At 41.6% G+C, this 15,578-nt stretch overlaps 1 protein-coding gene across 1 annotated transcript in view; it reads left to right on the top strand.

The window, feature by feature from the left end:
* Positions 1–15,578, top strand: part of LOC146009679 (myosin-3-like) — a 55,294-nt gene that overhangs the window by 13,836 nt on the left and 25,880 nt on the right. The window contains exons 11-23 of the mRNA XM_083150136.1: positions 1,098–1,236; positions 2,425–2,543; positions 2,627–2,776; positions 3,700–3,870; positions 5,929–6,238; positions 6,668–6,738; positions 7,523–7,610; positions 7,696–7,813; positions 9,455–9,578; positions 11,430–11,566; positions 13,778–14,033; positions 14,600–14,842; positions 15,048–15,224. Coding sequence (XP_083006262.1) covers positions 1,098–1,236; positions 2,425–2,543; positions 2,627–2,776; positions 3,700–3,870; positions 5,929–6,238; positions 6,668–6,738; positions 7,523–7,610; positions 7,696–7,813; positions 9,455–9,578; positions 11,430–11,566; positions 13,778–14,033; positions 14,600–14,842; positions 15,048–15,224 — 2,103 coding nt within the window. The remainder of the gene's footprint in view (positions 1–1,097; positions 1,237–2,424; positions 2,544–2,626; positions 2,777–3,699; positions 3,871–5,928; positions 6,239–6,667; positions 6,739–7,522; positions 7,611–7,695; positions 7,814–9,454; positions 9,579–11,429; positions 11,567–13,777; positions 14,034–14,599; positions 14,843–15,047; positions 15,225–15,578) is intronic.

The raw sequence follows: 15,578 nt of genomic DNA, 5'->3' as shown, positions 1-15,578 counted from the left end.
GCACCTAATTTTACAACAAAAAACTTGGAAAACCTATTGACTCAAGTGGGACCCTCACTAGAGTATAAGCCGAGGGGGACTTTTTCAGCATAAAAAAAGTTCGGAAAAAGTAGGCTTATACTCGAGTATATATGGTAAGTATCATCGCGATATGTGGCAGGATGTACCAAAAAGACTTGGTACATCCTGCATCCAGGGCCAGATGTAATAACGCCCCAGTTTGCCGTCATATCATCTAAGCGATTGCCCCTTGAAAAAGTACAGTCGGTATCTCACATGGCCGCTGAACTCGAGCATCTTTACATCCGGCCCCAGACTTGTTTTATTACTTATTGTTTCCATTTGTAATGCATTGTAAGCTATGCAGAAGCGATATATATATATATTCATGATAACAGTAGTAATAAAATAATAATAATACTAATAATAACAACAAGAACATATTTAGGGTATAACAAAGGGCTGCGGTCAGGGACGGCGCCACCACTAGGCAGGTCTAGGCATTTGCCTAGGGCACCACTGGAGGACGGCAGTTCGCCCCTCGCTCCCTGTGCAAAGGGGGTACCTGCTGCACCGTCTGGGGAGCGGGCAGGGGGGTCCCTGCAGTGAATAAGAAATAACTAGCGCTATCCGCCGGCCATGCGGCGGCGCGGGAAGCACTGCCGGGTTTGAAAACACTGGCCGCACGCTGATTGGCTGAGATTCAGCCAATCAGCGTGCGGCCAGTGTTTTCAAAACAGAAGCACTTCCCGCGCCGCCTCATAGCGCTAGTTATTTCTTATTCACTGCAAGGACCCCCCGCCGCCGCCAGCTTTATCCACATTGCCGCAGGTACCCACGCGGCAAGGACACCACTGCCTGCTCCCCAGACGGCGCAACAGGTACTCCCCCCCCAGACACCGGGGCCCCCCACCCCAACTCGCCTGGGGTGCTCCGGTGCCTTGCACCGGCCCTGGCTGCGGTCACACGGGGGAATGCAACTCCCTACCCTTCACTATTGCGGCCACGATGAAGGATTATATTGTACTACATATACAAGCAGCACTGATAAAGGTTTATATTATACTGTATATAAAAGATCATGTATTTAATTGCAGAGTGCTATTGATATCCTGGGCTTTACTCCTGAGGAGAAGATTGGGATTTACAAGCTAACAGGAGCAGTCATGCATTATGGAGTTATGAAATTCAAGCAAAGGCCACGAGAAGAACAAGCTGAGCCAGATGGCACTGAGGGTCAGTCTAATATAGTGCCTGAGTGATACAGTACATACTTAGCTACTTGGTTGCCCCTTCCTCCAACATAGTAGGTGTCTAAGGGCAGAGCTGGTGGGAAGCTCGGACTGCCCACTTGTACTCTGTCATGGTTTGTGCTAGTTTGTATTAGCTTCTCACTGTGTACTGCATTTCTCTGTGTTCCCTCAGCTGAGTAATTGCCTTCATGCACTTCAGATCACTTGAGCACTGACTGCCTGATGTTGACTTGAATGTATTCCTGTTTATAGAGAGTACATTGCATGAATCTTAGGAAATTACAAAGTTAAGACACATCTACAAAACTTGGAAACTAGTCAAAATATGAAGAAGATAAAATCTAAACTATATGAAGGTTCCATAGAGATCATAACATGAAAACAATGGGATCAATTCGGGCATGACTAAGACAAGCCCATGAGTAAGTGTAGCTATATGCCGGTACCAATGGATTTGTGGATTTTTGTTTGCAGCCCAATAGGGCTGCATACACAGGTCTACAAGGCTGAGGTAAGTTAGGGCCATGGGGTGAGGGTTTGGGTTGAGTTCAGCTGTCTTAGACAATACTTCTATGCAACTTGCCCACCTTGCTCCTAATTGAATTGACCCCATTATCTAAAGTATCTTCTTCTGTAATTATTGTGGGCATTGTTGATTGGAAGTACAGTTGAGTATCCCTTATCCGAAATGCTCGGGACCACGAGCATTTCGGATAAGGGATTATTCAGTTTTTTGGAATATTTTATTTTAACATACTTACCTGGTCCCCTGGTGGTGCTCTGATGGTCCCCCGGCATCCACGGCGTGCCCCGGCGTTCACGGCGGCCTACAGGATCCTATTCAGCGATCCCAGAGGTGCATTGTGTAAGTTTGCATGCGCGCTAGTGACATCACTGGTACGCCTGTGCACTCGCCCAATGCACCCCTGGGACCTGACATGCCGTTGAATAGGATCCTGAAGCCTGCCATGGGTGCCGGGAGACGCGGTATGTATAAAAAAAGGGTCAGGGGGTGGTGGAAACAAACCACGGTTTTTGGATTATTTCTGGATATTCGGATACAGGATACTCAACCTTTATTAGAGAATATAGAATCACTTCCAGTTGTAGGGAGGTTTGTATACTACAGAGCCATCCAAGGTCTTACTCACCAGTATTGTCTCTGTTACAGTGGCTGATAAAACAGCGTACCTGACTGGACTGAATTCTGCAGACTTGCTGAAATCTCTATGCTCTCCCAGGGTAAAAGTGGGAAATGAATACGTTACAAAAGGGCAAACTGTAGCACAGGTATGCAACATTGCAGAACATAAGTTCCAGAATTAGTTACCAGCAAGTTTGCAGTTCTTACATCAAACTATTTCTTCCATCAGGTTCAACATAACGTCAATGCCCTCAGTAAGTCTGTGTATGAGAAGCTCTTCTTGTGGATGGTAACTCGCATAAATGAGCAGCTGGATACCAAGCTGCCCAGGCAGCATTTCATCGGTGTGCTTGATATAGCTGGCTTTGAGATATTTGAGGTTGGTGTAAAAAATAACCAAATAGAAATTACTGCAGCTTTATTCACAAAAATACAATAATTTGACCTCCGTGACTATCATTTTATTTCTGGGGCACATTTTTCAATGAACCCCAGCAAACGGCTTTCTTTTTATCTCTATTGTAAGTTAATCAATGAGAGAAAGCATTTGATTGTTTAATGTGGTTTAGTCCAAATTAATACTTTTTGATTTATTTAGACTTAAGTCTGCTTGTATACAGAAAGTTTAAAATATATAGATTTTTTGGCTTGGGAAACCACCAAAGATGTCATTTTTGTGCATGCAATCAACATGCCTATAGAAAGGTTCCCACAATTAGTGTCTCCAGAGGTGGGGCTGCAGCACAGTCCAAATTTCAAATAGGGGAGCAACACCAACTGCCAGTGAGTCAGTTTGGAATGGCAGTTGGTGGCAATGGCTGTGCCTCTGCTATTTTCATTTTGAACTGTGCTGTAGCCCCTCCTCTGGAGTCTTCCCTGGTTCCCACTATAACTGGAATAACACTGTAGCACAGTATTTCTCACAGTTATAGTAGCAGTATGTTCTGATGTTGAGGACAGACACCATTTATGAGATAGTCCCATCTCCCAGCACATTGATCAGTTTTCTTGTCAAAGAAGATTTTGAATTCAGTTACACTCACATATTGTGTTGATGACTGACCAGCACTGCACCAGTTCAGATCTTGACGTAAGAATACATAGAGATGCTTGAACATCTACTGCCAGAAGAATTGGCCATTGGGGTACACAACAAATTGTGGGATAACCGAACAGTTGACTTTTGAAAAATTGGTAAATAGAGGGGTGATGATAGTCACTGATCTATCAAAAGAAGACAACATTAATAATCAGTATGTATATACTCTCACTAATAAAAGCTAAGTATTTTTCTGATTGTAGATCAACAGCTTAGAGCAACTTTGCATCAATTTCACCAATGAGAAGCTGCAACAGTTCTTCAACCATCACATGTTTGTTCTGGAACAAGAGGAGTATAAGAAGGAAGGAATTGAGTGGGAGTTCATTGACTTTGGCATGGACTTGGCTGCCTGCATTGAGCTAATTGAGAAGGTACAGTATACATTGTGTCACCTATGCAAATGGTTACAATGTACTGTATATGCCTGAGCAACAACAGCATAGTACAGTATATACTCACATACAATTAGAATCTCTACTGATGACAATCATCACCATCATGACTCGCTAATTGCAATTTCCTCTGGCCACCTGCAAATACAACTTTTCATTGACTTGGCATGGACGTGGCTGCCTGCATTGATCTTATTGAGAAGTTTAATATATATATAATGCTATATAATGCTATTTTGCATAACAAGTTTATTTGTATGTATTGTCCCCATTTGTCAATATTTTCAGGTACATTATTTTTGTGGTGTAAGCTTTCAGAATTGGCACCACTACCAATAGCACTGTTAGAAAAGTCATAATTTCAAAATTGTTTGCAGGTGGTTAGTAGAAGTCAACCACTGATTAGATTTAGAAGAGAATGGCTGTGAAGAAATATTCTAACCAGACCTAAACATAACCTGAATTTTGGCCTGTAGAATGGTACTACCATTCAGGGCCATCTTAACAGCAGTGTAGACCCCTGGGCAAAGCAATGCACTGGGGCCCTTACCCATTCTCCTGTCCTAGGGGTAGGGGGTGCTATCAGCAGCAGCTGTGATGTCCCACGGGTGGCAGGGGGTGTTCTATCTTCCATTCAACATGTAGGACCTGGAGCAGTAACTTCTGCTAATTACTCCTTTACTGCACATGTGGTGGGAGGGTGAGCCCTAACGTGTGGAAGGGGGCACTGAGCTGAATGAAGGGTCCCTTGTAAATGACTTCCAGGGAGGTAGGGTGTGTTTTATATGCAGGGGAGGGTTGGATAATGGAGTGGGCTTAATATTCGTCATTTTCCGGTGGAAGGGCAGCTTGTTTGACTACAGATATCACCATTATCTGGAAATACATTGCTTAGCCTTCAATAGTATAAAAACCAAGAGTCCCAACTTTCAGGAGGTGCTGGGAACTTGGGGATCAGAGATCAGGAGCCAGAGCAATCCATTGACAAAAATATAAAACTGTACACCAGACAATTGGAGCTGCAGCAGGGACCGGCTGCTGGAAGGCTGATGCCTCTGGTTCTGGGCATGATAGAGACAAGCCTCTAGTGTCCACAGAAAGGGGAGAGTCCCAGCTTTTGGAATATACTCTAAAAAAAAACCTCTAAGTCAGAGAGAACCTGAGAAATATGACAGGGAAGTGCAATTAGTAGGTCGGGTGTGGACTGCTGCTATGAAGTTGAATATCTCCAGTTCCCCAGGGCTGATTTTCAAAATTCTGGTATCCCTGGAATAAGGGGATCCTCTGCTATCAGCATATGGCCCTTATACACATGGGGCCCCTGGGCAAGTGCCCATTAAACCAATATGAAAAGATGGCCCTGCTACCATTCAAGTCTCAAAGTGTAGCTATAGATGGGCATTGTCAAAGCAGGTTATCAGACGAACTATGTTTGCAACCTGCACTGCAAAGAGTATCATATTAAAAGATAATCATAACACAAAAAATAATAACATTGATTATGACCCATGTTATTGATAATGACCCATGTTATTGATAATGACCCATATGATGTCTAATGTAACAGTTTCAATTTTAAAATTGCATTTAAATGAAGGAATCTTGAAATGATATGTTTCCCTTTATTTAATTGTATTTTACTTTCAGAAATGTAATGGTAAAGTTGAGTCTGCAACTTTTATATGTGTGTTGTCCCAATGGGCAGGGTCATAAGGTTGGATGCACAGTATGAAGTTCCCTGGGTGAGGCACCCTTGCTGATGTTATACCTGGCTAGCAGGGTGCCATTTGGAATTTAAATTACACAATATAATTATAATCTTACAAGCCTATAGATTTGTGAAATATTTCAAAAAGTCACCAATAATTAAGAAACATGTTTCTGTCAGAATGGCAAATCCATTAGCTTCTCTACTATGAACTTATGTGATTAAAAAAACAATACATTCCCTAGATAGGTGTGTGAGATATTTATTGTGAAAGGTATCTTATTTTGGTGTAGAATATTTTAAATACACAAATATTGTTATCTTTGTAGCCAATGGGTATCTTCTCCATCCTTGAAGAGGAGTGCATGTTCCCCAAGGCAACTGACGTCTCCTTCAAGAACAAGCTGTATGACCAACATCTTGGAAAGAGCGGCAACTTCCTGAAACCCAAGCCGGTCAAAGGCAAACCTGAAGGCCATTTCTCCCTTGTCCACTATGCTGGGACAGTGGATTATAACATCAGTGGCTGGCTTGAGAAAAACAAGGACCCACTGAATGAATCTGTGGTCGGGCTTTACCAGAAGTCCTCCATGAAAATTCTGTCCAACCTCTACGCCTCATACTCTTCAGCAGATACAGGTACTGTAGTATATCTCTGTCATTTATAAGGTACCCCCATAATGCAATTTTTGGTGCACTACTATAAGGTAGTATCCTATGGGAGTGTTGTTCTCTGTTATCTTTTGCGTAAAGGTGTTGCCCCCAAACTCTTGACATTGCTAGCCTAATTAAAATGTCCCTAAAGGCCCTTATTTAATGCTTTTGGGGGTTTGGATAGATGGTATGGTACTTATATTGCCTTCAGAAAGAGTTAATGATACTCAGACTGAGCTCATGCCCTTACTGTAGTTTTCTCATGGTCAGTTTGTTCTGCTTGATATGTACTAAATTATTATAATGTTGAATAGTTCATGTTAACCAGACATTCAAAAAGAACCTCAAAACATGTTTGTTCTATAGCTCATATCATTTTCTAACACATTCTTAAACACTGGACTTGTCTTTCAGGTGATGGGTCCACTAAAAAGGCAACAAAGAAGAAGGGGTCTTCATTTCAGACGGTGTCTGCACTTTTCAGAGTAAGATCTTTTTTGGCTCTGTTGTATGACTACTATATCCATACAGTTTATGGGGTTGTTCATGGTGGATCACTGTTTCTATTGCATAGCTTACTTCCTATGTGTAACTGGTTTACAACATAGAAAGAATGCAGTCAAGATACATAAGGAGATAGCAACAATGTAGTAGACATACAGTATAAAGCACATTTCAGTGTACTATTTTCGGTTACATGGATAACTAATAAAAATATCAAGGATAACAAAGATATTGGGCCCTAATTGCACAGTATATAAGAAGTCACATTGAAGATAAGCTATGGATAGAGTTATGCTATTTCTATCAATCCTAAATCTGATGTTCACGAGAAGATACCTTAGGATCGGTAATGATCATCAGCAGTGTAAAAGTTTTTGAAAAATACTGTTATTAAAACGGTTGTGCATTCCTCTGCCGTAATGGTAAATGAAGGTACTGTATGACAGTCATTAGCTATGACAAACCAGAAGGTGTGTGGATGTAGTTTAGCATCATCTTAGGGTATGTTACAATTGTATACAAGACATTTTAATTGGTTCACAATTGTCTATCTATAGTTACGTAGTACATTCATTTTAAATACTCTTATTGTAGTGTTGGACCTTATGTTTAACCTTTCCAAGGCCATTAAAATCAACACGTCGTCTAGGGCATCATGTGATCTTAAGTTAGCCTTGCCAGTAACGTAATTATTTTTTGCACAATGTTGCAAGACCTCTAATTATCATGCAGGGGTTAATTAGTGAGCAAATGTATTCCTAACAGGAGAATCTTAACAAACTGATGTCCAATCTGAGGTCCACTCACCCCCATTTCGTGAGGTGCATCATTCCCAATGAGACAAAGACCCCAGGTAATCTGACTATGAGGTTCTAGTTTTAAAAGCAATTATAAAATGCATTCTGTGTGATGAGTAAGTGTTGTTGTCTGGTTGTCAGGTGAAATGGAGCATCATCTTGTACTGCACCAGCTGAGGTGTAATGGAGTACTGGAAGGAATCAGAATCTGCAGGAAGGGATTTCCAAATAGAATCTTGTACGGGGACTTTAAACAAAGGTAAAAGAGTAAATAATCCTATATATCATAGTAATTTAGGTCAAAATGATCAAAAAGCTAACACTCATCTTCACCTCTCTTTTGGAGGAAGTCAAGTGTTTTACCTGGCAGTGTCCACTAGGAGTGTATCTGACTGAGCAATTCAAGTGCTCTATTCGAACATGCACAGACCCTGACATTACTGTTATGTTGTTTTGTTATTTTGAGGGCTGGTAACTAGTGTGTCATATTTCCTATGGATCATTAAACCCAGTGATGAGAGGCTGATCAATGATTATCAAACACTTAACTGTATCATTGAGCTACAGTATCCATGCCACTCCTATAAATGGATGAATCCTGTGACATTTACAGCCTTTGGGGGATATTCAATCTCCGGTGAGCACCTCCCGTCGGGGAGATGCCCGGCAGGCCCTATTCAATGCTGTCTTCCCTGACAGCATTGAGCAGGGTATCTCGGCAGAACGAGCCCGAAATCACTAGCTGTCGGGCTTGTTCTGCCGAGAACAGCCAGGAAGTGATGAGCTGCCGGCTGCAGATCGCCTCTTCCCGGCCGCAATTCATGGCCATGCCCCCTTTTCGCTCCACGGCAGGCGGGACATTGAATCCCACCTGCATGTTCTCGGTCGAGCTGACCGAGAACGGGACTGGGTCACGGCGGTCGAGCAAGCTCAACTGCCGTGACCCTCACATTGAATACCCCCCTTTATGAGAGAGAGGAATCCAGAATCCACCCAGAGTGAATTACATAGACATACATTTCTCATGATTGTAGGGAACCAAGATGTTCTATGTCTTTATCTATTAATAATTTAGTATGTGTTGTTTTTTTTTTCCACTAAAAATTTTTTTTTCACTTTCAAATACAGTATGTATGACACATTTTGTGGGTTTACACTATGGGGGGTATTCAATGTCAGGAGCACGGCTGTCGAGCAAGCTCGACAGCCGTGCCCCTGTCCCGTTCTCGTTTTGCTCGCCTGGAGCTCGGCAGTCGGGATTCAATGTCCCGGCCGCCGAGCGGTGAGAAGGGGGCGTGGCCGCGAGTTGATGACGAAAATAGACGAGCTCCGGCCAGGAGCTCGCCTATTTCCGGCTTTTCTTGGCAGAACGAGCCCGACAGCTTGTGCTGTCTGGCTCGTTCTGCGCAAAACCCCAGTTCAATGCTGTCGGGAGATGGCTGCGGGTGCACGACAAAGATTGAATACCCCCCTTAAGCTGGCCATACACTTATGCGATTTTTCCCAATTTAACCATATTCTGACACATCAGGCCAAGAAATTGGGCAAATTGTATGTGTTTTAGATCTGCTCCAATCCAATGCACAGTCCTCTGGCCAACGGAATGAAGCCCCTAGATTGCAAGTGATACAGATAAGATTAATCGCATCCGGAAGGATCCGGCAGCACTTGCATACGATACATCACTCGCTATTCACTCAATACTCATTATTCGCATTATGCCACACAGTAGCATAACATGGAATTACTTTTGGAATTATTGTGAAGGGCTATGGCGGAGTTGGAACTAGTTTAACCTACCATTACAGGGGCAGGAACATAGTTCCGCCCATTCCCCTATACTTTAACACCTCATTGTGACAAAGATATGTAGTTATTATCTTGGCCTTTCATTGTTCAGATATCGTATCCTGAATGCCAGCGCTGTTCCTGAGGGACAGTTCATAGACAGTAAGAAAGCCAGTGAGAAACTTCTGTGCTCCCTCGACATTGACCACACCCAATATAAATTTGGACACACTAAGGTAAGCCAACAATGCAACAATCCCAGAGGATACGTTTTCAGCCTGTAAGCCATGGGTCCTCAAACTGCGGCCCTCCAGATGTTGTGAAACTACAATTCCCAGCATGCCTTGCCACAGTTTTAACACTCCCTTATAGGAAAACTGTGGCAAGGCATGCTGGGATTTGTAGTTTCACCACATCTGGAGGGCCGCAGTTTGAGGACTCATGCTGTAAGCTAAGTGAAAAATACAACACAGGGCTGTGCTGACATAGAGTGGTCTCTGCATTCCAACTTAAGGCTTGTTTAGTAATCAGATTATACTATTTCTCTAGAAAGTACATTGCATGTTACATGTTAAACAGAACATATTAGTTGTTTGGTTCTATGTAGCCATCCACATATTCATTTCAATGAATACATAGTAAGGTTTGTAGACCGATAAGTGCTGCTTAGAGGTCCGGCGCACCACTGTAAAATTTGGGGAGCGTAGCCTAAGTTGTGGCCATGCCCCCGTGGGGAAAATAGAGTAAAAAAACCCTGTATACAGCCACCGAGCAGCAGCCTCTCTGCAGCATAGCACATTACAGTGTGTGCTATGCTGACAGCATGAGAGCAGCAGCAATGACCAGGTGGAGGGGGTGAGGTGCAGTGGACCGAGGCCCCAAAGGGGCCTCTCCATTAGGCCATTAGGCCTCTCAGAGGCAATGGTGATACTAATCTTGGATAACATTGCCATATGCCATGTGCCTCCTCCAGTGCGAATGCCACCTTCTTTACATGTGGAAATGGCAATGTCTATGATGGTGTAAAACATGGTGGGGAGTATCGGACATTACATGGACATGGCCCTAATTATTCACACAAAAGCAAAACAAGACTTTGGGAGGTGGGGAAGACTGACCATTGAGTCCATTTATTAACATTATGTTTAGTAACATAATGTGAAATATTGTGTGTTCACACCTTTTTCACATTATTTTAGTATCACCTGAATGTAGTAAAGGACTTTTGGAGCATTTTCCTGAAAAACTGCGCCAAACTCTTTAATTCATTTTTTTTGTAGTAAGCAGATTGCATTTCCCATGCTTAAAATGCAATCTGAGCAATTCACTAAACAAATGTGAAAAAACTGCAGTGAGCCCTGTGATAAAGATGCCAGCTGACTGATCAAAGGGCTCAGATGTGAATTGGGGGCTTCTGCACAGCTTTTACTGCCCATAAATATAAATATATAAATAAAATAAATCAAAACCCCAAAGCCTGAGAGCGCTGCAGGAGCAGATCCACGGATGGTGAGTATAAATCAGAGATGTTGGAGGGGTAGATGCGCAGGGTGGGTCATCGCAACAGGGATGGGGTGCTGGCAGCCATGGTAGTGGGGAAACAGAGCTTTATTGCAAGCTCTGTCTCTGCTTGCGATAATTGATACATCCGTGTGATGTATGCAGTTATTGCATTGCGAATTGGGACAATGTTATTGCAGGACAGCCGCTTCTTCAGATGCGGATGGTTATATATAAGCCTCTAAGTGGGTTGTATCCTATTTACAGTATTTTCACTTCAGCAAAAACTTTATGGTGGTGGACACCAGACATTTACCTAGACTGTCAATGTGGCATCTTCAAGGTGAAAACAAAAACATTTACATGCCAACACAAAAAAGTCACTCATGTTATGAGGTAACTTCTGATGTTCCTTCACTCTCAATCCATAGATGAGGCTAAACCCAACAGGAAATACATGTACAACTATTTACAAACATGGGAGTCTGCAACTGCTCTTAGAAGTGTTATTTTATAATAACTCTTTGTACAGAGATATACTGTCCTTTTGTTCTTTGTTGAGAGGTTTCAGTACTTGCCTGTTCTAGGTGTTTTTCAAAGCTGGTCTTCTGGGGACCCTGGAAGAGATGAGAGATGACCGCCTGACCCTAATTATCACCCGCACACAGGCTGTATGTAGGGGCTTCTTGATGAGAATAGAATTTAAGAAAATGGTGGAACGCAGGTGAGGATACTAGTTAACCACAGAGAGTTTTCTTTAGCTATGAAATTATCATTAGAATGTGTGCTTTAAATCCTGATATCTTGACTTCTTCTATTAATGATGTACAAAAAAAACATGATTTTAAGGCATTCTACATAGGCTAGACAATAAACTGCCCTAAATAATTTCAATATAAATAAGACATTGTTTCACAAAGTAAATTAATTAATTATTGCTCAACATATCAACAGTCTCAGATTGTCGATATGAGAAATGCCGATATTGTCTAGGGATTTAGGATTTGGAATTGATGGGAAGATTAGGTTTAGGGGTAGGGATTAGAGTTAGGGGGTCTTTACTTATAATAATGCTTGAGCATCCGTCTTCACCAGAACTGATGGTCACATGATTGCAAGGACTTAACCTGTTGCAGTCCAAATTATATTTTTTTGCAATTCAACAATTCACCATCGGATCTGCTACTAGCAATAGGGTGGTTGAGCCTGAATAGACGTTGGACCTGAAAGGGTTAATATCTGCTGCTGGTTGCAGGTATGTGACTGATGGGCCACCAGGGATGATTTGCAGACATTTTTTTATTTTTAAACAGGTTCTTATATTGCACAACAAATTATTGTGCTTTACAATAGAAAACCGTGATAAAACAAACTGGCACGTTACAACAATCAAAGCAGTAGGAAGGCCCTGCTTGCAGGCTTACCATCTATATTCTGTTATGTAGACATTTTATCGTTGTATACATGATCAAGGTTATGAATGTCATGTCAAAATATTATCCCTAACTTAAAAAAGGGATGTCAAATGCATCTCTGTATGAAAGGAGGAATATAACATCCAACTTATTAGGATTTCAATGCGCAATTCCAGGAAGGTTTAAAATTTTTATTGAAAATTGAGGCTTACATACAGTAAATGGATGGATCCAGCCACTGAACCTGCCCAATGAAATGGGCAGTGTTGGACTGGCCCACAGGTGTACAGGGGAAACCCCCGGCGGGCCCCACCACCTTGGGGCCCACCTTCAATAATATGGTTAAGATTCCAGACTGTGGACATGAATTATACATTATACTAATGTTATATTATACTGCACAGCACTATGGTGTATTATCTACAGTGCATTGCTGTTATAAATCTGGTACATTTTCATGTGTGCACTAGCAGTAATTATTTTACTATACTATTTATACTATTTAACGGTTAGTCAAACCTTTGTGGCAGCTGGCCACACCCTCTCCGGAGACTGGCCACACTCCTAAAGTGCGCCCCTATAACTTCTTCTGGTGGGCCCTTCGTGTCCCAGTCTGACAATGGAAATGGATGTTTCTCTGTCCATGTATTGGGGAGCTGCAGTTGGATAATGACAGCACACATTTTCAGGCCATGGTTGTTGTCTAATGTTATTATATTTGAATATTGTTAAGGCTGGTGGCAAATGCCCCTGAATGAGGACTACACGAAAACAATGTGTGTGGTTATTGAGTACCATCAAAGGTTGAAGCTGCAGTGTTGAGAATTGCTTTGAGCTTATTTATCAGTAATTTATATAACGCACACTTTACAGAGAATATTTGAAATTTTCATCAGTCTCTGCCCCAGCGGAGCTTACAATCTATATTCCCTACTACGTGTATATGCACAAGCACACACAGACATTTTAGTGTTCATTTTTGTTGGGAGCCAATTAACCTACCAGTATACTGTATTTTTGGATTGTGGGTGGAAACCAGAGTACCTGGAGGAAACCCATGCAAGCACAAGGAAAATATACAAAATCCGAACAGTTAGGGCCATGGTGGGAATTGAACCCATGACCTCAGTGCTGTGAGGCAGTAATGCTAACCATTACACTGTATTGCTGCCGATGCATTGGTTTGCAGCATATTTAATTTAAAATACTGTCTCTTGACGTCAGAATTGCACCATTTAATATATGGGCAATTATACAGCTGAAGTTAAGATTAGATCATTAATTAAATCTGGATATTCACTTGACATAGGTCAGAATAATAGGCCAAGAATGTTACTAAAACTAGAGTTATGACAATCACATCATCAGGCCTTTCTGTAGCAAGGTTAAGTTAATGAATTTGTAACAATGAAACTGTTTTTGGTTCTTAATCTATTTTAGTACAAATTCCTCATCCAATTACAGTTTTGTTTTTCCTGTAATAAAATTCCTGTATTATAATTTAAATGTGTTCCTTGAAGGGACTCAATTTTTGTCATCCAGTACAACTTCCGTGCATTCATGAACGTCAAACACTGGCCATGGATGAAGCTGTACTTTAAGATTAAGCCTTTGCTCAGAAGCGCGGAAACAGAAAAGGAGATGTCTGTCATGAAAGAAGAGTTTACCAAAACCAAGGAAAATCTGGCAAAGTCAGAGGCGAAGAGGAAGGAGATGGAAGAAAAGATGGTAAAGCTACTACAGGAGAAGAATGACCTAGTTCTACAAGTTCAGTCTGTAAGTATTAGGAAATGCCTGCAGTGTGAGAGATAGACCGTTTTGCTCTTTTATAATCATATATAAAAATGGGATGCAGTTAAAAATCCCGACGCCGGAATCCCGGCATTCAAAATCCCAACGCCGGAGTCTCGACCGCCGAAATCCCGACCGCTGAAACACGACCGCCGAAACCCCGGCACTTTCTCCCTCCGTGGGTGTCCACGACACCCATAGAGGAAGAATAAATTAGTGTGCCGAGTGCAGCGAGGCATCGGGCTCGCTGCGTGGCGAGCGCAGCGAGCCCACAAGAGGGGGGGGGGGGCGATCCACGTCACCCCCTTGTCGGGATTTAGGCGGTCGGTATTCCGGCGTCGGGATTTTGAACGGCAAGATTCCGACCGCTGGGATTTCATATCAATCCTATAAAAATAAGATCAAGACTATCTGGTGTTTAAATCCCTTTGTATCATTTTTTTGTGAGTTTTTAAATGTGAATTCCTTAGACATGACCTATACAGAAAAACAATACTAAATAAAACATATTAACATTTCTTCATTTAGAATGTATTATTATTTATTGACAGGAAACAGAGAACTTAACAGATGCAGAGGAAAGATGTGATCAATTGATAAAAAGTAAGATAAACCTGGAGGCTAAGATTAAGGAGTTGACTGAGAGGCTGGAGGATGAGGAAGAGTCAAATGCTGAGCTGACCGCCAAGAAGCGAAAACTGGAGGATGAGTGTTCAGAGCTCAAGAAGGACATTGATGACCTTGAGTTGACTTTGGCTAAGGTTGAGAAGGAAAGACATGCCACAGAAAACAAGGTACACTAAATATTAAGGTGTTTGCAATAGCTATCCACTTTATGGAACTGTAATTTACATGTTAAAGTGAAACCAGCATAACTTATTACTCATTTGTTGTAAGTATATATTTTCAACATTTTCCCAGTAACCGTTATGGTGAGAGGATTATATCCTGAATGTATGACCAAACTTGAATTTTTATTTATTTGTATAATTCAATTAGGTTAAAAACCTCACTGAAGAAATGGCTGTTCTGGATGAAACAATTGCGAAGCTGACTAAAGAAAAGAAAGCGCTTCAAGAGGCTCATCAACAGACATTGGATGACCTACAGGCTGAGGAAGACAAAGTCAATACCTTGACCAAAACGAAAATCAAGCTGGAACAGCAAATCGATGACGTGAGACTTTAGCCACCTGCTTTAATTTGCCTTGTAAAGTTTTCAAGAAATATTTGATTATAAACTGGTTTTAAGCTTTTTTTAATATGGTGGTCATAATGATTTAAAGTGGATTTGTGATAGAGGGGAATTAATGCTTGGGGTTTATTTTAAGTAAAGGTAAATTGTAATTGATTTTGATTGATTTTAGACGTGATTTTCCCTTTAAAAAAAGTCAGACTTTGGCCAGCATCTCGTGTGGCTGCAGAACTATTAAATCTTTTTTTTTTAAATTGACTTTAAGTAAATATAACCCCTACTGTTTACTGGTTTACCGGTTTTCTATTAAGGAATCCCCATTTTATTTGATGTATT

Source organism: Crinia signifera, chromosome 6, assembly GCF_055691185.1.
Source record: "Crinia signifera chromosome 6, ASM5569118v1, whole genome shotgun sequence".
Classification (NCBI taxonomy): domain Eukaryota; kingdom Metazoa; phylum Chordata; class Amphibia; order Anura; family Myobatrachidae; genus Crinia; species Crinia signifera.
The sequence above is the reverse complement of the archived record's forward strand: the minus strand, read 5'-3'. Positions and strand labels throughout refer to the sequence as shown.